The 23,151-nt window shown below is 35.4% G+C and overlaps 2 protein-coding genes across 2 annotated transcripts in view; one reads left to right on the forward strand and one right to left on the reverse strand.

The window, feature by feature from the left end:
• LOC136817974 (probable E3 ubiquitin-protein ligase HERC1) overlaps positions 1 to 23,151 on the forward strand; it is a 108,119-nt gene that overhangs the window by 12,457 nt on the left and 72,511 nt on the right. Inside the window, exons 6-24 of the mRNA XM_067074328.1 lie at positions 2 to 164; positions 859 to 938; positions 1,101 to 1,197; positions 1,619 to 1,762; positions 2,114 to 2,157; positions 3,973 to 4,056; positions 4,978 to 5,122; positions 5,358 to 5,529; positions 6,044 to 6,181; positions 9,476 to 9,773; positions 10,428 to 10,616; positions 16,246 to 16,374; positions 16,860 to 16,992; positions 17,369 to 17,557; positions 19,122 to 19,328; positions 20,504 to 20,683; positions 21,401 to 21,512; positions 22,283 to 22,389; positions 22,865 to 23,091. Coding sequence (XP_066930429.1) covers positions 2 to 164; positions 859 to 938; positions 1,101 to 1,197; positions 1,619 to 1,762; positions 2,114 to 2,157; positions 3,973 to 4,056; positions 4,978 to 5,122; positions 5,358 to 5,529; positions 6,044 to 6,181; positions 9,476 to 9,773; positions 10,428 to 10,616; positions 16,246 to 16,374; positions 16,860 to 16,992; positions 17,369 to 17,557; positions 19,122 to 19,328; positions 20,504 to 20,683; positions 21,401 to 21,512; positions 22,283 to 22,389; positions 22,865 to 23,091 — 2,838 coding nt within the window. The remainder of the gene's footprint in view (position 1; positions 165 to 858; positions 939 to 1,100; positions 1,198 to 1,618; positions 1,763 to 2,113; positions 2,158 to 3,972; positions 4,057 to 4,977; positions 5,123 to 5,357; positions 5,530 to 6,043; positions 6,182 to 9,475; positions 9,774 to 10,427; positions 10,617 to 16,245; positions 16,375 to 16,859; positions 16,993 to 17,368; positions 17,558 to 19,121; positions 19,329 to 20,503; positions 20,684 to 21,400; positions 21,513 to 22,282; positions 22,390 to 22,864; positions 23,092 to 23,151) is intronic.
• Positions 11,229 to 12,934, reverse strand: LOC136817976 (annexin-B12-like). Its single transcript, XM_067074330.1, has 2 exons — positions 12,791 to 12,934; positions 11,229 to 12,333 (listed from the first exon to the last, which is right to left on the reverse strand). The coding sequence occupies exons 1-2, from the start codon at positions 12,872 to 12,874 to the stop codon at positions 11,464 to 11,466; spliced, it is 954 nt and encodes a 317-aa protein (XP_066930431.1). The 5' UTR covers positions 12,875 to 12,934; the 3' UTR covers positions 11,229 to 11,463.

Raw genomic sequence — 23,151 nt, forward strand, 5'->3', positions numbered from 1 at the left:
GGGCACATACGGTCGACTTGGCTTGGGAGATTCAAATAATCAAGAACATTTGAAGCGTATCAACAGTTGTGACAGACCTATCATTCAAGTATCTTCATCTAAAGGCTCAGATGGTCATACCCTTGCTTTGTCAAAAGATGGCAAAGTCTATAGCTGGGGTGATGGTAAGTTTTTGATCAGCACCTTGTTGTGTGTAGTCACATTACACTACATAGAGCTACTGTGTATTTCCCAAACAACAACAGGTGAAACAAAATAATCCACCCTCTTTGCTGAAAGTAGACCACAGTTTACCACAGTAGAAACCTTGGTTTTCACTTATAATTTTTTTTGACACTGCAATGATTTCAAAAGTTTCAAGGATCACGCAAGCTAAATTATGACGTCACTTCGTTCAAGATTGCAGATTACTTTGCTTCAGCTAGGGATGGAGTGGCTCTATCTAGTGTTTTATATTTTATATTATATTATTTAGTGTTTTATATAAGATGTGAGCAAGGGCAAGACTGCTAATAAAATAGTGTTTTCCATGCCAAACTTGATTTGAAGAAATTCAAAAACTCATTGCTTTATATTGTTTAAGCTTTTTGAAAGAAACTTTGTAGGAGGTCAGCCTTCTTTGTCAAGTGTGTCCACCACAGAGACCTTTTTGCAGGAAGGATCCTTGGTAAAATAGGAAATGCTCAACGAGTGTGCTAAGGAACCAGAAACTCTTCAGCAGAGACACATGTTGAATAAAAATGGGGCTTTGTTCTTGAAATTAAATGTCTCTAGATTTCTTCCTTCTGGAACCTGAGATCTGAATAATCTTGTTGAGTTTTAAGTACTGTTACAATTTCATATCAAATTTCACTACAGGTGATTATGGAAAACTTGGTCATGGAAACACAATGATGCAGAAAATACCCAAAATTATACAAGGCCCTTTTCGACACAAGGTACCTTTTACTTGATTAATTCAAGCTTTAGATATCATGTCTTTTAATTTCAAGTTAAATTTAAAGGTTCTCCACTTTTCATTTTGTCCCTCTTTCATCTTCTTTAAATTAAGCAAAAATGCTTTTTGCGCTTTATCTTGAAAGGTGTTTTGGTATTTTCAGATTATCAAGTTTATATCAGCAGGAAGTCGCCATTCTGCTGCAATCACAGAAACTAAAGAACTTTACACTTGGGGTGAAGGTGAACATGGAAGGCTAGGTAATCATCACTATTTAATCATCAAAGATGTGCTTGTTTTATTGGTCAACTAAAGAAAATAAGCTTTTTAAGAAATAGAATTTTCCATGACCATGGGGAAAACCCTTTTTGATTTTACATTTATATTTGGAATGATTTGGTCACTGTACCACCATACTTTTATTTTTGCTATCCATATTATCAAGAGCCTGCTTTGATAATTAATATTATTTTGCCAGTAAAATATATTCAGAAATGTGTGCAGAAGCCTGTTATTATAGGAACTACTCTATCCAATTTGATATGTACAAATGATAAAATTTAATAATTTCACCAAAAATGAGGCAACTACTATTTAATCTTTCAATAAATGATAAATAAATCCCAAAGTTCAAGACTTACTTTTTTCTTGAATTCTTGTCTTACTGTATCTTATCCTTAGGTCATGGGGATAGTAGCAGTCAAAAGACACCAAAACTGGTCCATGGGATCGGCTTGGTTGGTCAAGTGGCTACTGGAAGTTCACACACTATTGTGTTATCAAAAGATGGTCTGACTGTGTGGACGTTCGGTGCTGGTGATAACGGTATGCATGAATAAGTGGTTCTTTCTATCTTTCAAAACTTGCAACAACATGCACTCGGTCACATTTGAAATAAAAGAGTGTTGTACTTTTTTTACAATTACTTTATTTGCCTTAATGTTTTTCCATCGTTCTCGCTTGGACTTGATTTATTTTATTGTTGACAGTAATTAATGGTCATTTTAATTGAGTACCAGACCATAGGCAAATAGACAAAATTGCCCTTTTTGAGCAACAATTAAAAATCAAATAGTAGTTGAAACATAAAGAACAAATAACAGGATTAGATAAAGTACAATAGTGCAAAAGAGTACAATATTGCAAAGGAGTAACATTTGTTTTATTTTTCTACAGGGAAACTTGGTCATGGTGACACAAACAAATCATACACGCCAAAGGTATAATTTTTTAGGAATATTAACCTGGGTGATAACCTCTCAATTTTCAACCACTTCTTTTAATGCTGTTTTGATGCTTTTGGACCTACCCCGGTGGGGTGGAGGTCCTATAAATTCACCTCTGTCCGTCCGTCCGTTCGTTACCAGCTTTTCTCGATATTGAATCATAGGAATCATTTGATTTTTGTTACAAAGGTGCAAAACGGTGGTGGCCAAAATGTGACGGAGCCCGATTTTCGAAAAAAAAAATTTGGGGGTAAATTTGGGCCAAAAAACAGCTAAAAAACGGGTTTTTTGGACTTTGTGAAAAATTGGACCATTAAATTTTTTTGATTTTTTGCATGAAAGTAGGGTACCATCATAGGTAAAAGATGGCTCAAGCAGATTTTTGCAAAAAAATTTATTTGGCTTAAAAAACGCATGTTTATCTATAAGAATCACTATTAATAAGCATACATCAATGTTCTTAGTCAAATTACTCAATTTCTTTATGAGATAGAAGTTTTTTTTGCACATGAGGGCTTACTTTTGAAGAATATGTGTGTTTAGACATGAAATTTTGGTTGCTTGGCGTGTTTTTATAGAAAAACTGGCAAAGTTCAATATTTTTTTATAAGCATATTATCAATTACTTAGGTATTAGCTTTTCTCGAGATTGGCTCTTTCATTCTTTAAGACTTTTTGCACAAAGATGCATAACTATAAACCCTCGAATGTGACGGAGCCCAATTTTCGAAAAAAAAAATGTTTTTGGGCAAATTTGGGCCAAAAAACGGCTATAAAGCGGGTTTTTTGGACTTTGTGAAAAATTAGATCATTGATTTTTTCTGATTTTTTGCATGGAAGTAGGGTACCATCATAGGTAAAAGATGGCTCAGGGAGATTTTTGCAAAAAAATTTGTTGGCTCAAAAAACTCATGTCTATCTATAAGAATCACTATTAATAAGCATGCATTAATGTTCTTAGTCAAATTACTCAATTTTTTTATGAGATAGATGTTTTTTTTGCTCACGAGGGCTTACTTTTGAAGCATATGTGTGTTTAGACATGAAATTTTAGTTGCTTGGCGTGTTTTTATAGAAAAACTGGCCAAATTCAATATTTTTTATAAGCACATTATCAATTACTTAGGTATTAGCTTTTCTCGAGATTGACTCTTTCATTCTTTATGATTTTTTGCACAAAGATGCATAACTATAAACCCTCGAATGTGACTGAGCCCGATTTTCGAAAAAAAATGTTTTTGGGCAAATTTGGGCCAAAAAACGGCTAAAAAAGGGTTTTTTGGATATTGGATCGTTGTTTTTTTCTGATTTTTTGCATGAAAGTAGGTAAATGATGGGTCAAGCAGATTTTTGTAAAAAAAACTTTTCAGCTCAAAAACGCATCTTTATCTATAAGAATCACTATTAATAAGCATACATCAATGTTCTTAGCCAAATTACTCAATTTTTTGATGAGATAGATGTCTTTTTATGCTCACGAAGTCTTGAATATGAAAGAATATTTCAAGAGCATGAAGCGTTTCTAAATGTTTTTTTTATAAGAAACAAACGACTAATTTTAATGAATCGTCACTATTTGTGTTCTGAATGATTGTTTAACGTTCATGCTCACGTAGATATCAATTATATATGTGTTAAATGAATAACCAGGTAGGTCCATAAAAGTATCACTTGTTACTATTTGCTATCATATAATTGGTACCTTTTTGGACAATTTTAACGTCAGTTTTTCTCACAGCACAAGGTCAGCCTGCAGTAGGTTTGAAAGTACAGGTTTCTCTATGGCTAAAGAAACATTCCACTTTGCAGGTTGTAGAAGCACTATCAGGAATTCATATCCGAAAAGTAGCAGCTGGTACTCAATGCAGCATGGTGTTAACCTCAAATGGATTGGTAATTACTAATATAAATTTTCTCTATTAGGTTAATTTTGGTTTTCCGTTACCGGTTCGTAGGTTTTGGAGTAGGGTTGAACCAACATATAAATTAAAGGTCAGCCTTATGATGTTGTTTTCACACTTCAGGATAGCTAGCCAGATAGGAATTTCTAAGAGTCACACTTGTGAATAACAAAAAAACCTAACGTTTTCCTGATAATAGTGAATTCCTTCTCTTTAATCGTTTTCACTACTGCTTCAAATTAGCTTACGGGGATTAATTAATACAGTCTTCCAACCTCGTTCCATGCGTATCACCAGATTTCGGGTGCTTACCGACAGTGCAAGATAATACCCTGGCATTTCTAGTTTTGGAACGCGAAAAATTCAAAAATAAAACTTCAGTTTTAATTTGTTCTTCATTTCGAAACCGATAGATTGTCGTTTATCTACGTAACGTCAATTTTATTTTGTTTTGACAACAGATATCTTATATAAAACACAGCTATTCTGTCCCTGGTTGTAGCAAAAATAATGCAAACCACAGTTCAGTAATGGAATCCACCTCCTCCCTTCACGTTTTGCTAGTTGTTTACTCTGATTGAACGAATTGCTTGCTGGTATAGAACTGTGCTCTACTATTATGATCTACTTAGCCATTATGGCACATTATTTACTTCATCTGCCTTGGTTTGGGAAAGACCTCTGTCTAGTGTTTTATGTAAGATATATGTGGTTTTGACGCATCAGCCAACACCAGGGTATTATAGCGTTCATCAGTACTGTAAATAAGGCCTGTGATACACAGGGACAGGTTGATAGTATTCATCCATAAATCCTTAGATTATCAACTGAGACCGAATCGTCTGACTCAGAAAAACCTTTTCAATAGCTGCTTTTAAAAACAATGCTTCGATTCTAACATTTTTCCTTGTAGATTTATGTTTGGGGTTGTGGACCTTGCCTAGGTACTGGAGCTGCAGACATGGTAAACCTCCTTCCCAAAATTGTCACTTCACTGCAAGATAAATTCATCATTGATTTGTCGTTGGGTGATAGCCATTGTCTAGCTCTTACTAAAGGTAAAAACTCATTATAATTTTTTATTAAATTACTGCCTAGTTGCACAAGCCCGCTAATTGTACCAATTCTAAAATACGGTCTTGAGGTCAATACTATTTTCTAATCAATATTTCAGGTTGCTAAAATTTATTCTGAAGAGCTAACAACATGTTCTTTTAGGTTATAGAGCTAGCTTTTTGAGAAATTTCTGGAAACTTCAGATTTTGATAATTTCATAATATCAAATCTTTTTAGATCATGAAGTTTATTCATGGGGCAACAACAGCATGGGACAATGTGGTCTTGGACATACCGCCACGCCCATCGCAACTCCGACCAAGATAAGTCATTTGGATGGTGTCAATATACAACAACTTTGTGCTGGAACGTCACACAGTATTGTCTGGACCACACCACCCATCGATAGGTTGGTAACACATTGTTTTTTTTACTCAACACCTCCTTGCAACTAATCAGCCTCGCATAAGTGACTTAATGCCAAAAGACATTGCTAGTTCATGTTCTCAATACACCTTTTAACTTTTCTAACAAAAAAAGCGTTGAAGGGACCTGGATTCGACTTATTTAGGGTCTAATGACGTGCGAATGTCTGAAGTATTAACCCACGGGAAGCTTCAGTGTGTATTAAGGACCATTTTCCGTCTATCCCGTCTTTTGACCTGACCACTTCTTTCATAGGCAGAGGAGGCCAATAAGAATTCCACTACCTCTTTTTGAAAACTCTGATTGTAAACAAAAATGGCTTAGCACGACTTCCGACTATTTATGAATATATCCGAAAACAAAACTTCTAAAGACATTTATGATCATCATCACAAAGACTACGAAACTTTAGCATTCGAAAAATGCTTATATGGAGTAACACAACTACTCTCAGTAACCCTTGCAAACATCTCTTTCTAACTTTCTGTCTTTCTCAGGAAATTGGTTGCACTGAAGAAGGCTTACTGTGTGTCAGTCAAACCGGAAACATTTTCCAAGCTTCACAACTACGTTGAGGTCTATTTAAATAACAAAGATAAATTGCAAGATTTCCAATCAGCTGACAATGAAAAATGGTACGTGGTTTCATTTTTTCTTAACTTTAAAGTGTCTTATTAACAGGAAACGACATTTCAACCTCTATTTAACTTTAAAGATGTCTTTTATTAGAGAGAAAGTAGGCGAGTTTTTATGCTGACGAACAGAAGATTTTCACAGAATTTGTGCTCACGCGGCGACAAAAAGGGGACAAAATTTTGTTTGAAAATTCTGAATTAGCAAATGATGCGAGATACGTGAGGCCCGGAAAACCCTAATTACAAAAACTCGAGTTACAAAAACCCGAGTTACAAAAACCCGAGTTACGACGAATGTCACGTCATAAGTCTCAAATTATGACGTCATAAGGGAACTTCTTAACTCGAAAAAGTTTTTTACTGTTGTTTTTTAACTCGAAATATTTTTTAAAAATTTTGTTTTAGAGTTACGTAACTCGGGAAAAAATTTTAAATTTCATTTTTCGAGTTACGTAACTCTAAAACGAAATTTTAAAAAAATATTTCGAGTTATGTTCTAAAATTCTAAAAATCGCTCTTTTCTTTTAGTTTACGAATGGGGTTTTTTATCTATAAAAATAAAAGAAGAGAGGAAGGGAATAAAAATGAAAGGGGACAGTAAACAATCTTCTATTTTGATGGGAATTTCTGAAGGTTTTGTTGGGTGAAGTAGACTTAAAATCTAAAAGATTCGATTACTCGAAATACATTTTGTATTCCACAATCTATATTTGTTAAATTCAAATTCATTGTCCTTTCGCTAAAAACTAAAAACTTCGGTAGAATTTGTAGTTTCTTTAGGTTTTTCACACATTCTTTTAAGAACAAACCATACGAGAACAGAAGGTTTCGAGTGCTAAAATTATAACAATAAGTTAAGAACATTTCTTGACATTCTAAGGCCTTATGGACTCAAAAACACCTAATTTCTTAGAAAATTACAGAAAATATTCACCTAATGCTAATAGTGAAATAGGAACATTTTAAGAAAATTTTAAGGCTCAACTAAAAAAGATAAAGACCCGAAGGCTTCGAATTTTTAGATGTTCTTATAAAAAAACACAACACATATTTCGTTGAAAAGATTCTCGATTGCACAATGTACAAAATAATATAACTAGCAAGTAGCTGTCGCTATGAATGCCCCGCCGATAGCAGATATTAGCCCAGAGGAACTTAGCCATGAAGAGAGCAAGGGAATCATAATCAGACTATAAATTGGTGAAATGAGTCTTCATAAAAAGTGCTCAATGTTACTAGGAGCTGTTTAAAGTTAAAAGACACAAGCCGATGCGGTTAAAATTTCCTCAATAAGATCCATACATAACGAAAGTGTCAATCCAAAAAAAAAAACATGTTAAATCTACACTTTCTGATGCAAAGTGACCTGAATCAGGGGGGGGGGTCGGTACTAAAATTTCAGACATCATGAATTTTAGTGACGTGGTGGTATTACAAAAAAAGCCTAAAAGCATTTTAGTACCATGTGTACTAAAATCCCAAATTAGGTGGGGTTTTCAAGAAATTTAAGAAAAATTTTAGTACATGTGTAATAAAAACCGCCAAATTTTAGGAAATTTAACTATTGACTGAGCATTTTAGGCAAAGTGAAAAAATAAAAACTCTCTATATAAGATTTAAATATGTCCCTGTGTCACAAATTAAGCAAAAATTTTGTCCCCGGTGGTAAAATACCCTTGAATTTCAGCCCCACTGGGAAATTGACTTTGGTAGTAAAAATTGCACTCCAAAACCATATCCCCACTGGGTGTTTAACCTTGGAACAATAGAATTTCTATCCCCATTAGCATTTCAATAGGAAATTTTATCTCAACTGAGGAAAAATTCATTGCTTTTTCCGATTCCGATGTTCAAATTGAATTAAAAGCTTTAAATCCTACAGAATACTAAAACTTAGATTTTGAGCTTTACAAGGCAAATCAACGCAGCGTTCTCCCTTCAGGAGCACAGTGTACAACCAACTAATTTTTTTGGATGTTTTAAGCCTTCCTATGTTGTTTAGACCCAAGCATCAGATGGAACTTCAAATTTTGACATGGATTCATGTATAAAACACTAAATTTGGTCAACTAGTTCCGTTATTACGATTTTAGGTTTTGCCTGGGAAGGCTTATGATGACGTCATCACAAAACTTTAAACCTTCATAACTTTTGATAGGAAGATTTTGAAGGCATGTTTTATACCTCGATTTTCATCAGCATTTCATGCTCTTTCGGCTGATACCATCAGATTTTAAATATTTTCAAAAAATAAATTTTTGCTAAGCTACCTGATGACGTCATCTGGCAGGTGGCCAGGTGGCAAAATTTGGTGTTACTGTTTAAAATTAAGTTTTAGACCCTCTAAGGATCATCTGTGCCAATTTCATGCTTTAATCACCATATCTGAAGTATTTTTGTGCTAACAGACCTCACTACTGAAGATAACTCGAAAGTTCAAATAATGTAATACAATTTCAAGTTACGTAACTCGAAAAATGAAATTGAAAATTTATTTTCGTGTTACGTAACTCTAAAAAAAAATAAAAAAAAAAAATTCAGTTACAAAACAACAGTAAAAAACTTTTTCGAGTTAAGAAGTTCCCTTATGACGTCATAATTTGAGACTTATGACGTCACATTCGTCGTAGCTCGGGTTTTTGTAACTCGGGTTTTTGTAACTCTAGTTTTTGTAACTCGGGTTTTCCGGGCCTCGAGATACGTTAAATGATAGCTATTAAGTCGTCCACTACTCTTGTCTCCCGAATAGACGCCCCCCCCGCTGTTAAGAGAAACAAATCCACCCCCGCAATTTAAATTCGAAATAATTCAATATGTTATTACAGTGTACATAGACCTTAAACTTATTATTCAAATTTTCTTTTTTGTTAGTATTGGTTCTTATTTTACGTTTTCATTTGTTAAAGTTTCTTTTTTGTTGTTGATTTGTTTTTTGTTTGTTTTGTTGTTATCAGTTAAAAAATTCTGTCTTCAAATTACCCCCCCCCTCTTATTCCACCCCCCTGCTTATTAGAATTTAGAAAATTTTCCTACCCCCTGCTTATTCGGACCCCTCCCCCCGTCTATTCCGGAAACAAGAGTAGGGAAGGTTGAAACAATGCTTTGTGCCATTTGTGAACCTTAAAAACAGTGAATGTTTTGAAATATTTCTTCACGTTTCTTCCAGTGCAGTATTTTCTTCATAGAGTTAAACTTCTTCATTAGGTGAGTTCAAATCTGACGCCCGAATATAATGAAATGAACACTTTAGATTTTTCAATAATTAAATTTCCTTCCCTTTCTCTTGTATTGTAGCTTTGCTGACCAATATCTTTGCTACACGCTCAATCTGTTATCAAGTCACTTGATGCTTGCAGTGCAAGATGAAACATGCTCAAGGGAGATTCTTGGAAAAAGCCATAAACCTCTTCTTGATCTCTTACTTAAACTTATCAATGAATCAAAAGACAACCAACTTATCCAGCAATGTGTAACCGATACGTTGAAGAACGGTGCTCAATATTTACTACCGAAACCTGAGGAACGAATTGAACTTCTACTGTCATTGCTACCAAAGACATCTGATGATCTCCAGAAAGCTTCGAGTGGAGATGTAAGTCTTGTTTCATGATCTTTGCCAAATTTTTCACGAAGATGGGACATGTCTAGGCTCAAAAGCTGTTTAGTTTTTTTTTGTTTGAAGCAGCTTTAACAGCCTGGCTTAGCGGGATCTACTTTTTCCAACTGCCCGGGCTTAAATTTAATCTCATAAGCTTTCATAGATTTTGCGGGTGTGGTGAATATGGTGATCTCACAAGAATGTTTAGCCGACTCTTGCAACACTGTGCTTCCTGTCACCTTCCCTGAAAACGGATGCGAAAGCGACTAGGCTCTAGTGCAATGTTTAGGTTTGAAGGAATAATTTCATTTGATAGTTGTTTTAGAGAACGCGACGGCCTATTAAATAACAAATTACTCCACATACATTAATTTCCCACAGCCAATAAAAACGTGATAAATTTTCTTGTCTCTAGTTAACTGTTATTCAATAGGCTGTCGCGTTTTCCAAAAGAACTATTATTTAACCGCTCTCAAGGGCTCATTTGATATTCATCTAAAATCTAGATTAAAGCTTCAAAGGTGACGCCGACCTAGGCAGACCCTCTTACGGAGCTACAACCCTTAAAAAAATTCGGTCTGTGCGTTAAGTTATCAGGATGTGCTCGGACTTACGTTTATTTAATGATTTAGTACATATTTTTTTCAGATGTTTTTATTGAATTTGTTGGTGAGCAGTGTCAGAGACCATGACGTCATCAGTGACATCTTCGGTTTCAACCTTGCGCATACGACAACCATGAATCCAGTAGAAGGGAAGATGAGTGACAAAGAAAGGAAAACAGAAGCACTTGGCATGGTCATGCGTCTACTGTTGAGAAGTTCGGCACTCCTAACTGTAAGTTTTTGATGTTAAGTTCTTTTTCCTCAGTATGGTTTTCCGAGAGGTGAGAATGTCCGCAGGTTGAGTGTAATCTGTTTTTCAGATGGTAAGTCTTTCCGTTGTCCCCTGTCATCCGGTAGAAACATTGCGACAACGGACGAGGTTCCTGCAGTTTTCGTTCGTGCTGTGGGATTCTTTTTACAGGTTTGACAGGCAACGATTAGAAAAAAAAAAGTCAACTTGAATTTTCAATTTTCAACTTTTTAGTTAGTCTGCTACTGCAGTCGGAGATGGTCGGTAGGCTCCTCTTTCAATAGCTGTCTACCAGAGGGTAGGGAAAGGCACCTCTTTATCCTTAGATTTTTCAATTACCCTTAATCCTTGCCTTAGTTGCTGAGCATCAAGTAGAGAGACGCAGAGTACCATTTTTTACTAAGTACGAAGTCTTTGGTATGACCTGGCTAGAGATTGAACCCACAGCCTTGCAGATCGTAGCTGAATGCTCTACCTTCATGCGACGGGCGCTTGCAGACCACTCCAAATGTCCGGTCCTAAAACATCGACATGGGATTGCTCAGTATTTTGATCATAATCCACTCGAGAAGGGAAATTCTTTTCCTCGCTCTATTAAAATGATAATAGAATTTTTCAGTAAAATGATTATCTTAAGAATCCAAAGAGTTAGATATTTACAATCTAAATTTTTCCTACAAATGAGAGATGGAATAATTGCCCCTAAAAGCCAATTCCTATTATACTATAAATATATATTCTTGTGTCCATTCAATTTGATTAACAGGCTAGGGAGTATATTAATAAGTATTATTTTTTGTTGTTTAAAGATGTTGTTTGTTTGTCTCTCTTACTGATTTCCTCTGCATACAGCAATCATAAGTCGTTTGTAATCACCCGATATATCGTCTTTGATAAATTGTTCAAGTGTCTGTTGGTACTTCATTTCGAAACATGCTTTGACCTCGACCAGATCAACCTCAGACCTTGACACCATAGCGCGAATCAAGGCTTTGTCGTTCGTTCCCAAACCTTTCATGCTCTTGTAAAGTCGTTCGGCAAAATATGCCGGCCGGTATCGGGCACATCGTGCAATAGCGAGCATGCCGTCCTCGATGTCACCTGACATTTCGCCTTTGATGGCTTTCTCGATATCCTTGCCAGAGATTCGCTCATATTCTTTGAAGATCATCTCTAATTGTTGGAAACTTCTTGAAGCGAAGATAACATTGAAGCGAGACTCGTCAGTTCCCCATGATTTCTCACCAGCATCAAATAAAGATTTTGCGTCGGCCGCGGCGGCCGTTGGGTCCACGTCGTCACCTTCATTACGGCTCGCTTGAGCTAGTGAAAACAAGAGTCGCTTGAAGTAGCCACTTGTCTCACCTTTAAGCTCAGAAGCTAAATCTTTCTTGTACTTTTTCTTGTACGCTTCTTTAATGGCCTTGATTTCGTCATTGGTTCGCGAAGCCATGATCTCAATCAGGGTGCTTTCAGTGGTCCCCGCCCCGGACATGGCGTCATGTAACGCCCAAGCATCAAATTCATCGGGTTTTCTGAAAAGAGCCAAAATGGCGTCTTCGAAGTTACCACCAAGTTCTGATTTCAAAGCATCGAGGAGGTCTTTACCCCACATTTGAGCATATGTGGTTTTCAACACTTGTCGTTGTTTGTTTGAGCGGTTGGCAACGATAGCAATGATGGCAGCTTCGTCTGTGCCCTGGAAAAATATAAAACATTTTGGAATTAAAGGGGTTGTAGAAGTCGGCATTTAGAAGGAATCTTCTTGGAATCTTCCTGGAATCTACTTTGGATATTAACGTCGCAGGTGTCAGACAAAAAAAGAAAGTGGATATTTTATCATCCAGGAATTTAAATGTCCAAAGAGAACTTAAAATGGTGAATTACTAGAAGTTTAGATGCCAGTAGATACATATACTACCAAAAGCTTAAGAGACGAGCCAGAAATCTTTTTAGAATTGGTGGAAATATTATTTTATATTCTCCAAATTTCTCAAAGAATCCAGTTTTCACCTTCCACCCAGGGGGGGGGCAGTCAAGCAAATTGACCGACGGGTATGTGCGGCGGTTAAGAGTATGTTTTTCAATTTTTTTCGCCGCACATACCGTCAGTCGGTAAACCCACTGCCCCCCCCCCCTCCGGGCCTTCCACTTACCAATCCTTTCATGGCTTTGTGAAGGGCTTCACAGTCATGTTTTGCGTCGAAAGCATCATAATCAACAATTGTTCCTGAAACCATTTTGTTTCTTTATGTTTCTTTATGTTTTGGCTGAAAGTGAAAGAAATACAGTGTAGTACTTATAAGAGGTGATTCTTTTGCTTGAAGTAATGCTTTATGCGTAAACACCCGAGAAAGACTGGAAATTCTAAACAAAAAGGAAAGAGTGTGGAAATGTTTGATCCAAGGCTAGCTTATATGGCTTTACTTTTAAACTAACACAAGGCTAGAAATGCTATCATTCATACATCAGTTTTAAAGCTATTAAGATCGGACAAAAAGTATCGGACAGAGCTACTAATCTATTTTCTTATTTTTGAATATAACGATAAGAAAGGGTTCAGCTGTCTCTGTTAGTGCCGATTTGAACCGGGTTGGTTGAAAATCGGCATTTTGGTACAGTAAAAAAAACACATGTCCTTAACACTATTATACATCACTAATCAGTTTTAGCTTAAACCTACTAACATCGTCAACTAAATTGAAACTTCTACGCTATAAAGAATTTTTACTCTTACAAGCAGATTGAGACTTAAAACCATCCGTCCATCCCCCTTTTTCAAAATAAGTTGATGAAATTATAGAAATTCTCCACATCATAATGTATACAAACTCTTGGAAAGTTCTCAAAGAGTAGAAAGTCCAACTAAACCAACCCTTATCTACTTCTCTACTATCGGTTTTGTGTTGTTTTGGTTTTGCACTCATGTCGAAACTGATATTTTTTGTTCATGCATGCAGATTCATGCAAAATATCATCCGCCTAGTTTTTCTCTCTCTATAAAAATTATTATCAATTTTATCATTCTTTTGTATGAGTAGCTCTTAATCACCATAGTTATACATGATGTCATCTGTAATATTATTTTTTATAAGAACTATATGTTCAATTAGCAATGCCAAACCGTAGAGGAGATACTTTCGACACTTTGTTGAACCCCTGAAAATCTTTTCTCCAAAACTGGGCCCGTCTCAAAGTCTTGTAATTAGAACTGCTTGAACTTTTATGAGAATCGAAATCAGATAAAAGTCAACTCCTTGTCTCCATCCTCGTGCACTATTTTGCTTACAGTTTTTGTTGTGTTTAACATATTGTTTTCTTCTGTCTTCCCAAATTCCAATCACTACATATCAGTGACCTTTGGAAGTGATTATGCATTATATGCATTTTTTTTTATTGTCAAGACCGTTAACTCAATCCAATTTTTCCTTCTACTATCACCATTTAACCTTCGTCTTTATACAAGGCTTCAAACATTCCAATTTTTTCCTTCTACCACTATCCAAGTTTTATTTATCGTCTTTATACAAGGCTGTAAAAAGCTCTCTCTCTTTTTCCTTCTTGCTTTCGTATTTAATGGATTTCCCCCCAACTTTTTTTCCCAAAACGCCTGCAGCTGCAAATGGTTATATTATATAGTTGAATCTATATTGTTTTTGAATGATATTGGGTTTCAACTTGATATAAAAACCATTCTTATCAATTTCTTCACCGATATCATTTTCTCCGAATTTCTTTTTCTCTAAAACCTTAAAATCACACCTCGTTTGAAAATTTATTAATCTGTTAAGTTGTTATTATCCAAGAAACCCCCCCAAATAAATCAAATAAAAGTTTTACCCAACTTCTGTCTGTTTTCTTATAAGCAAGCAGAACCAGTCTCAAGCTGAAAACCTTATCAAAGGAACTCCCTGGCATGCGAGGAATTTAAACAAAAAAACTCTACAGAGATTAAGTTAATAAATTAATCAGTCGTCTTGGTTTCTCCTTCTCAAGCCTTTCATAAAACAACATGTTTGTGACGAAAAAGTGATAAGCTCTATTAGTAGGAAACCAGATAAAATATATTCAAAGGGAGAGGGGAATGAACGGAGAAGTCAGTAAAATGTGATCATAAATGATAAGTAACAATAAGAGGTCGTATTCAAGTTTAACATGCGAAATTCCAAGATCGTGGATACTGAGAACGGAAAATTACTTGCAACGAATTCGACTTCCACTTGCTGTTATCTTTAAAACTACATATTCCCTTTCATTATGCGTTCTGATCGGGGAAAACTTCGTCTGGAAAATTTTTGTCGGGGAAAAATATTCGTAACTTGCTGGTAGTTGGTAAACGCATTAAGGCCGGGGAAAATTTTCGTCGGGGAAAAATATTCGTCACTTGGCCAAAATTTTGTCACTTTTCCCTGACGAAGTTTTCCCCGATAAGAGGTATATACCAACTATTCGGTGGTTCGTTACTCAGCTCCCAAAATCTAAATCTGCAAAGAAATAGACCCTCAGATATTTATTAAATCATAAGTGTTATTTTTAGCCAACCCGTCTCCGACCATTTTTTTCTCCATAGGAAGCGTCAAAGGTTTTTGTTTTACTTTTGGCGAACAAATATTGGTCCCTAGGTCCCACAAATTGAGAATTCATCCCATGAGGGGAACAGAGATCCTTCAGAAAGACGGGGGATTGAAACGAGCCCTTCCTTTCCTAGTCAGAATTACACAATTTACACATTTTTCTCTATTTTTGTGGATTTTTTGTAAAATTTGTGAATGTTTTCCGTTCTTAAGGAAGTTGAAATTAAAAAATTCGGGATTTTAAACGAGGTAATTAAAGAATTCGGGATTGAAAAGCGGGGACCGGTATTTTTCTTAGGGATTGAAGGAGGGGGACTTAAAATAATTTTTTTTACCTTTAGGGGTTTTCTAATTCTTCTTGTAACTAATATTTCATATAAATTTTAATTCATCTAAGTTTCAAGATTTGAGCAGGGTATTTTCCAAGCACTTTTCCTTACCACCGTTTTGGTCGAACAAATTGAGTTTCAATGCAGTGGTATAAAATATCACCCACCATGGTTTGGCGACGAAGAAAATGTTCGCCCTCTAAATGTCCAAAATAGGTGTTTTCTCGTGCATCTTTAATAGGCTAAAAAAATTTATAAGACTCATTGCAATACAGTACAGTTTATTTTTTCAAGTTTTTGTACCGTCATTTCTCCATTTTAGAAAATTGAGTTTGAAAAATCAATTTGAAATTGAGTTTTTGCCACCGAATAACGGTGGTAAAAAAGTGCTTGAAAATACCCTGTTTGAGGGACTTTGTCGAAACGCCAGAATGCGTCTTCTTCAAGACGGAATTCCGAATTGAGCGTTTGAATATACAGTCGACTTTTACTTATTCGAACTTCTATCATTCGAATCTTTCTATAATTCGAACTTATTCTAAGTTCCTGTCATGGAGAAACCCTCTTAAAGTTCGAATTAGCGAGATTCAAACTGTACGTCATCCCGTTAACGAAGGAGGTTCGGTCTATATCACGAGTAGAAGCTTATGAACTACTGAACCATATTGTCAAAATGTTCTAATCATTTCTTCCTATTGTCTTCCACAGGGTCATGATTTGAAGAAACGTTTGGCACAGCAGAAGAGTGAACATTTGATTCTTCAGAAGTCCTTGCTTCTCTTGTTGAATCAACTACAATTGCACCTTTTTTCCGTTCTTCTGAACGGAAAAACGCAGGTAGGATGAAATGTATTGATTAGTTAAACTCAATCTAGCTCGTAGATTTGTCAGTTATAGAGTATTTCCTCTATTTATAGAGTGTCCCTCTAATAAGTGCCGCCCTCTGAAAAGCACCATACCCAAAATAAAAATATCTTGAAAAGAGTGCCCCCCCTATAGATTGCGCTGTCCTCTAAAGATAAAAATAAGAATCATATAGGTTTACCTACCTTTATTTGAGTTTTAGAAAGACCATTCATTACCTTTCGACCTTTTAACAAGCAAGTAAGGGACCCTAAAACAGACCCTATCCCATTTTCAAGCATGAAAGTCTGTAACAAACCAAATATGCACTGGAAATGAGTTTTTGTTTATACCCCTCTATATTACTGATTCTGGCTTAAATTGGCTAAAAATCCTCCAAAATTAACTTTTCTTGATGTAGAAGAATGGAAAGAAAAAAAATGCCGAAACAAAAATGTTCTCTTTTGTCTTTTTCCCAGGATATTTTAGCCGGTAAAATAGCGAACGAATATTTGCTGGTCATCTGTCAACATGCTAGTACCGCTGCAAGCTCTGCAATCGCATTGTTTAACTCTTCGGATAACTATCAACATAAACAGAAATTTGTTATTGGTAAGCACCACAGATATTTGACATTACCATATAAGTTATCTTGTCCATGCTAAACACCGTTTTCTGTAAAGCCCGAAGAGCTAAAAGAAGTGCTATTAGCTTTTCCAAGCAAAATATGTCACAAAAAATATAGTTGCTATTGTTTTCGAAAATCGGCAAAGCATCCGATTGGTCAAGCGCTGGCATTCTTTTTTAATGTCACGTGTGACCTAGATAGGGTTTCCTATCTAACCACGGCACACTTTTCAGCCAAATTACTCTATTTTCGTTTTCTGAATGCTGAAAATCACCTTCAATCAGATATAGTTACGATTCATTCGTAAAATCGATTTTTATTAGATGGTGGATTCATTCATAACGCTTGTTTTCTTTTCAGATTATTTGATGCATTCATTATGCGGCTCCACATTATTTTCTCTTCTGCATCTGATCCTTACTCTGCCGCCCATCTCTTACGCCTCCATCATGCGAAGTTGCACAGACCTTTTCTCTATATTTCCTGCTCTCAATCAATTGATACAGTCGGTTCCACAGTATCAGATGTTGACCGCTATAGAGTTAAGTGGTAAGTGGTCAAAATTTTGATTATTGTTCCCTATTCACCATATTTTTGTTTTGCCGTGGTTTTCGTCATGCGTCTCTTTTGGCAAAATTAGAAAATACACGCTTATTTTTTATAAGAACCAGCAAACTTTGGCTCAGGCTGGGCTGTTCTTATTTTTTTGAATTTTTTAAGCTTATGTCGGTGTTTTTTACACTTTTGGCAAAAGTTTTTTAAACAGGTTTTAAAATAAATACAAAATGCACCTTTTCTTAATATAATATCAGGGGAATCGTCTAAGGATTGAAGATTCCATTCCATTTTTCCCGAGCCTTCTAGAGAAACTAAACCAGTACTTGTAACCTCTTAAAGTTAGGAGCACGTTAGGATTAAACGATTCCACAATGAAAATGGATTATAGATTCCATGAGCAATAACTTTTGATCTAATGGGGCTTTAGAACTGAAATTTGGCAGGATGGAGCATTTATGTATTTTCTATTCTTAAATAAAAAATCTTCCAGCTGGGAGCAGTTTGGGATCAGCTATTCCTAATTTTTCATTGAGTTCAAGCCTTTTTAAACTGAGGATTGTAGTATGTTTATTTGATATCAAGTAGTTCAAATTAAACTATTTGGAAGGTTTGGGCTTTTAAGAACACGAAAATAAGATTTTCCACTAGAATAGAGCATCTAAGGATTATCCAATCCTTCATTGAAAGTAACATACTTTGCCTTATCCGAAATGAGCGTCTTAGTCTGGAATGAGATATCCTACAATGCTCTAAACTGATTTTTTACGTTATGCATAATATGTCGTTACGTTAATGACCTAAAATAAGCTCAGATAGAGCCCCGAAGGATTAATAATTCCATTTTAAGACAAGTTGGGGTTGGGGTGGGTTGGGGTACTTTCACCACTTTAAAATGAAATTTTTAATCCCAAAACGCTCGCGAAACCGCACCTTTTGGTATCTAAGAATGTTTTAAAGTTAAGTGGAAGTGACTTTTGATTAGTTTTAGATTGTGATCAGTCCATTTTAACGATGAAATACATCTTTTATAATTGTTCAAGTTCAGAGATGTTTTTCGGATGGAATTTTGGATCCAAAAGTGCTCTTCATCATTATTTCATAAAATATAGAGATCATGTAACAAGTTCAGACCATCAGAATCAATTCAAGAGCCATCTAACTCTCATAATTCCAAAATTCTTAAAATCTAATATTTTGGAATATTGGATCCTTCTTCGCTCCTGGGACGAAAACTAAAAGTTCTATGCTCGTGCGTTACACCTTTTTGAAAGATTTCATCCCAAAATGCTCGTTCAAATTCATTTTATTCAAGAAAAACCGTTTTTTAGAAAATTTAATGTCACGTTTTTGCCAAAAGTGTAAAAAACACCGACTTATATGTTTTTACGATGTTCGTAATGTGCTTAGCTTCTTTACTGAAAAACTTAAAATGGGTTAAAAATCTGTCAAAATCTGTTAAAATTAGTACTGTTTTAGTAATTTCTGAAATTGTTCTCATAAAAATCAGTACTTCGAAAGAAGTATCCATTCAATATTATGTCGTATTTCCGTCTAGATCCACTACGTCGAAAACCGGGAGGTACACGAGAGCCGTTCTGGGCGTGGGTGTATGACATGCAATGCACATTAAGTGTTGTGGTTGGTCGTGCTATTCACCACGGAATGACTTGGGCAAACATCAGTTGTGAAGAAAGAACTTGTCAGTATTGGTTAGACTCTATTCTTGTACAGAATGGTATCGAAGAACGGGAAAAGCTGAGAGGTAAGCATTATTTTTAGACCCTTTTGAACCCGTAAATTAATATTCGATTGTTCAATGTTGTCATTAGCGAGTTTTTGTATTCGCCATAAATCGAAGGAGACGGTATAAAGCAAACTTAACATGTAGCCAAAATAAACGTCCATTTTGCTCGACGACGGTAAAAACACCAAAATACCGTCATCTGTTTAGGTGAACAAAGGCGATACGGAGCCGTACATCAGCTATCGACTTTGTTTTGCGTCGACTTCACTTATCGTCCTGATACATAAACTCGCTAATGTGTCTCGGGGCCGTTAAAAAGTTTTGTTTCCTGTCTTAAGAAGATATGAAATAATCTTCCTCCAGTCTTTTGAAATTTATTTAGAGCTTTTTTAGACCAACTTTACTTTTCCAATGACATCCGCTATTCATTTTTCAAATCTCTCAACATTTCACTACCGCCGCTCTTTTTGCCAACCTAAAATATTACAAAATGATCCGAATGACCCTACTTGCAAAGTAATTCTTTCCCATTTCGATTCGGGGATTTTATGTTCCAATTATGTTTCGTTTTCACGTGATCAAATTTCTTTTTATTTGCTTGTATCTGTAGTCAGTTTCAAATTTTCCTACCAATGTTTTGAAATCGATTACCATTCGATTGTTCGAAACTTTTCTCTTTAACGCGATGTTTTAATTGGCTCCCTCTGTTTTGATTAATCATTTGATTGGTGGAAATTCCCATATTTTTAAATGGTGACTTTGATTGGCCCGTAATGACCTAATCAAGCTTTGTGATTGGTCGAAAAAATACAAAAGTCATTTAAGTGGAAATATAATTCGAATCACAAAGTTTTGTGTTTTCTTTTACACATGTGAGCAAAGTACTTTAGTGTTCTACTCATGATTTTTGAAATGAATGCTTTGGATATGTTATTTCGATTTTTGTTTGTCGTATTGTCATTGCTAGAGGTATTTACTAGAACTTGACTTAAGACTCACTCGAAAAAGGAAATCCTAACAAGTTGGTGGAAAAGGGGTGGAAAATACTGTTTGGAATTCACCGGAGATTGATTTTGAAAACCGTTAGCCTCTAACGTGAAAATAAAAGAAAATTCATATTATTATGCATGAGTCATTCAGACATATTTCTATCTGGTTCAAACTTTTAAATTTGTCTCTTTGTCCTTTAACAGAGCACGCTTATGTGGAATGTATGCAACAAATTACAGTATCAACATTGGACAATTTCCACTGTCAAATCACTACAGAACTCCCTACGTCGACAAAGACTATCTTAGATCTGGCGAACGGGCCTTCTTTCCCTTATGTTGTTGCTGTATGGAATGAATTCGTCGATTATTCAGCCAACGAGTGTAAGTATTTCGATCTTCAAGGGCCAGAGAATTTTCTTTGAGTAAGAGACAGGAATATTTTATACCTTTTTCCAGTTGAAGAGAACGATTGTAAACTTTCAATTGCCGAAACATTCGAATAGCAGTGATTCTAATTAGAGAGATTTCACTGTGTTTTTCTGTCGAAATGATTCAATAAATTTAGTTTTTTTGATAACCTCCCGGGGTTGCTCTTGCTAGTAGAAAAATTACGAAATTGGTGACCTTAGCTTTTGTGCTAAATTATTTGACTTTTTTTGTCACTTCCGTTATCAATGATGCAGTGGAGTCGAAAGCCCACGTGAAACACAAATTTGTTCGGGTCAAGGAAATTTCAAGTTATGGAGTAAGGTTTATCAGACATTGTTAACTAAAGGGACTAGAAAACTTGTTCAAGTTAAGGAAAAGTTGTTCGAGTCAAGGAAAACTTGTTCGAATTAAGGACAACTTGTTCGAATTAAGGAAAACTTGTTCGAGTTAAGGAAAACTTGTTCGAGTTAAGGAAAACTTGTTCGAGTTAAGGAAAACTTGTTCGAGTTAAGGAAAACTTGTTCGAGTTAAGGAAAACTTGTTCGAGTTAAGGAAAACTTGTTCGAGTTAAGGAAAACTCGTTCGATTTAAGGAGGCATTCGAGTAATAGAGGTTCGATTTATAGAGACATCCGAGTTATAGAGACTCCATTACATTTTATCATTTTAGTTACAAATTTTACCAGTATTCAATCACCACTGTTGAAGGCGACATCAAGATATGTTCTGGCTGCTTTGCTACATCACTGTAACCTTTTCACCGAAATACAAATGAAATCTTGGTACGTTGAGTTGATCTGAGATCTTGTTCTTCTTTTTTATAAGAACAAACTATATTAGAACATAAGGTTTCGATGGCAAAAAAGTATTAAGAGCAATTTGAGAACATTTTAAGGCTTTGCAAAAACACCCCGATTTCCTAGAAAAATTGCGAAAAGTACTCACAAAGTGGTGAAGAACATGTTAAAGAACATTGCTTTAGGCTTTAAACTTAAAAAGTTAAGAATAACTTAAGGCTTCAAAAATTTTGGATGTTCGATGTTCTTATAAAAGAACGTGTGAAAAAATCTTAACAGCTCTTCAGTCACAAATACATGTTTTTTTCTTTATAAGCATTGCACTCATACGTATATCTCAGATTATGGCAAAAATTTAAGTATGTGATAAGCATTACCTTGACCCTACGAAAAATGTTTTTCATGATTTTAGCTCGGATTTTCGGGATTTCTCAAAAATTTTGCTTGAGATATAAGCATCTTCATAAGCATTTTTCAGCCTTGTCAATCCCTTGATCTAAGAAACTCCGAGCCTGTTTTCAAATTTTTGTATCCTTATAAAAAATAAGTAGAAGCAAAATTTACATTTTGTCTTAATAGTATGCCTGATCGGAAAGACTCGAATATACGTCCAACAAAATACCCTAGTCAAAATATTCGGGAAAATGAATCAGCAAAGTCTTAGTAAAAGCTAAAGCTGTCGGATATATACAACATAGAAATAAAAAATTGTGTTGATTCTACGTAACCAACTTTTCAAATTCTTTCTTTTTCAGCAATTTGAAATTGTTGTCTATCTTATTCGAAGCAGTTCTCACAACCCAATCTCAACTCCAAACGACTTTCCCTGAACTCAGCAATGAAGACTGGTTGAACAAAGAAAGTAGGCATTTTATGGATACCAACTGACACAAATCATCATCCAAGGAACGTCCTTTAGACGTTCTATGAATGTTTTAACAACTCTGTTTGCCAACTTGGTGTTTTATTAAAAACACGTTTTTTTTTATAAGAATAACTTCTATAAGAATATCAGGGTGAGATTTCAGAGTTAGAACAATGAGCCTATTGTTTAGAACAATAGAAAAATAAGAATAATGCTTACCCTCAGCCAAAGAACACTATTCTTACAAAAGCAGCGTGTAATAGAGGTTATTCAGTAATGAGTTTGATTAAAGCTGGACTACCGTTAACATTTGCTTTTTTCAAAATCAGTACTTTAAACTTTAACCCCATATTTAGTCACACTTCTTTTGAATTTGGGCCTTCATATTTTTTGCCCTCCGTTTTATTCTTAAAGAAAACGTTACTATTTCCCGTTACTTTAATTAAGCAATTTTTCTTTTTTCTGTTTTCAGTGAATAAGACTTTGGTCGAAGAGTATTGCCAAGCACGACTAATGACATGCTGTAAGCTCATCCTCTCCTTAAAACCTGCTCGTAATGAAGCTGACGAGTTGACAACCTGTATGGCAAGGGAGATTTGTTCTTCCATCACTAAAGTGCTTGATGAGGCGTTGGATAATGGTACTGTTGTCGCTACTATACTCCATAAACCATTACACGCGCATCTTCAAAGAGCTAAGGTTAGTGATTGTTTTTCAAAGAAAAAAGTTTAATTTTTTCTAATTCGATCTTAAACAAAG

This window comes from Clytia hemisphaerica, unplaced genomic scaffold (assembly GCF_902728285.1).
Source record: "Clytia hemisphaerica strain Z4C2 unplaced genomic scaffold, Clytia hemisphaerica genome assembly, whole genome shotgun sequence".
Lineage (NCBI taxonomy): Eukaryota > Metazoa > Cnidaria > Hydrozoa > Leptothecata > Clytiidae > Clytia > Clytia hemisphaerica.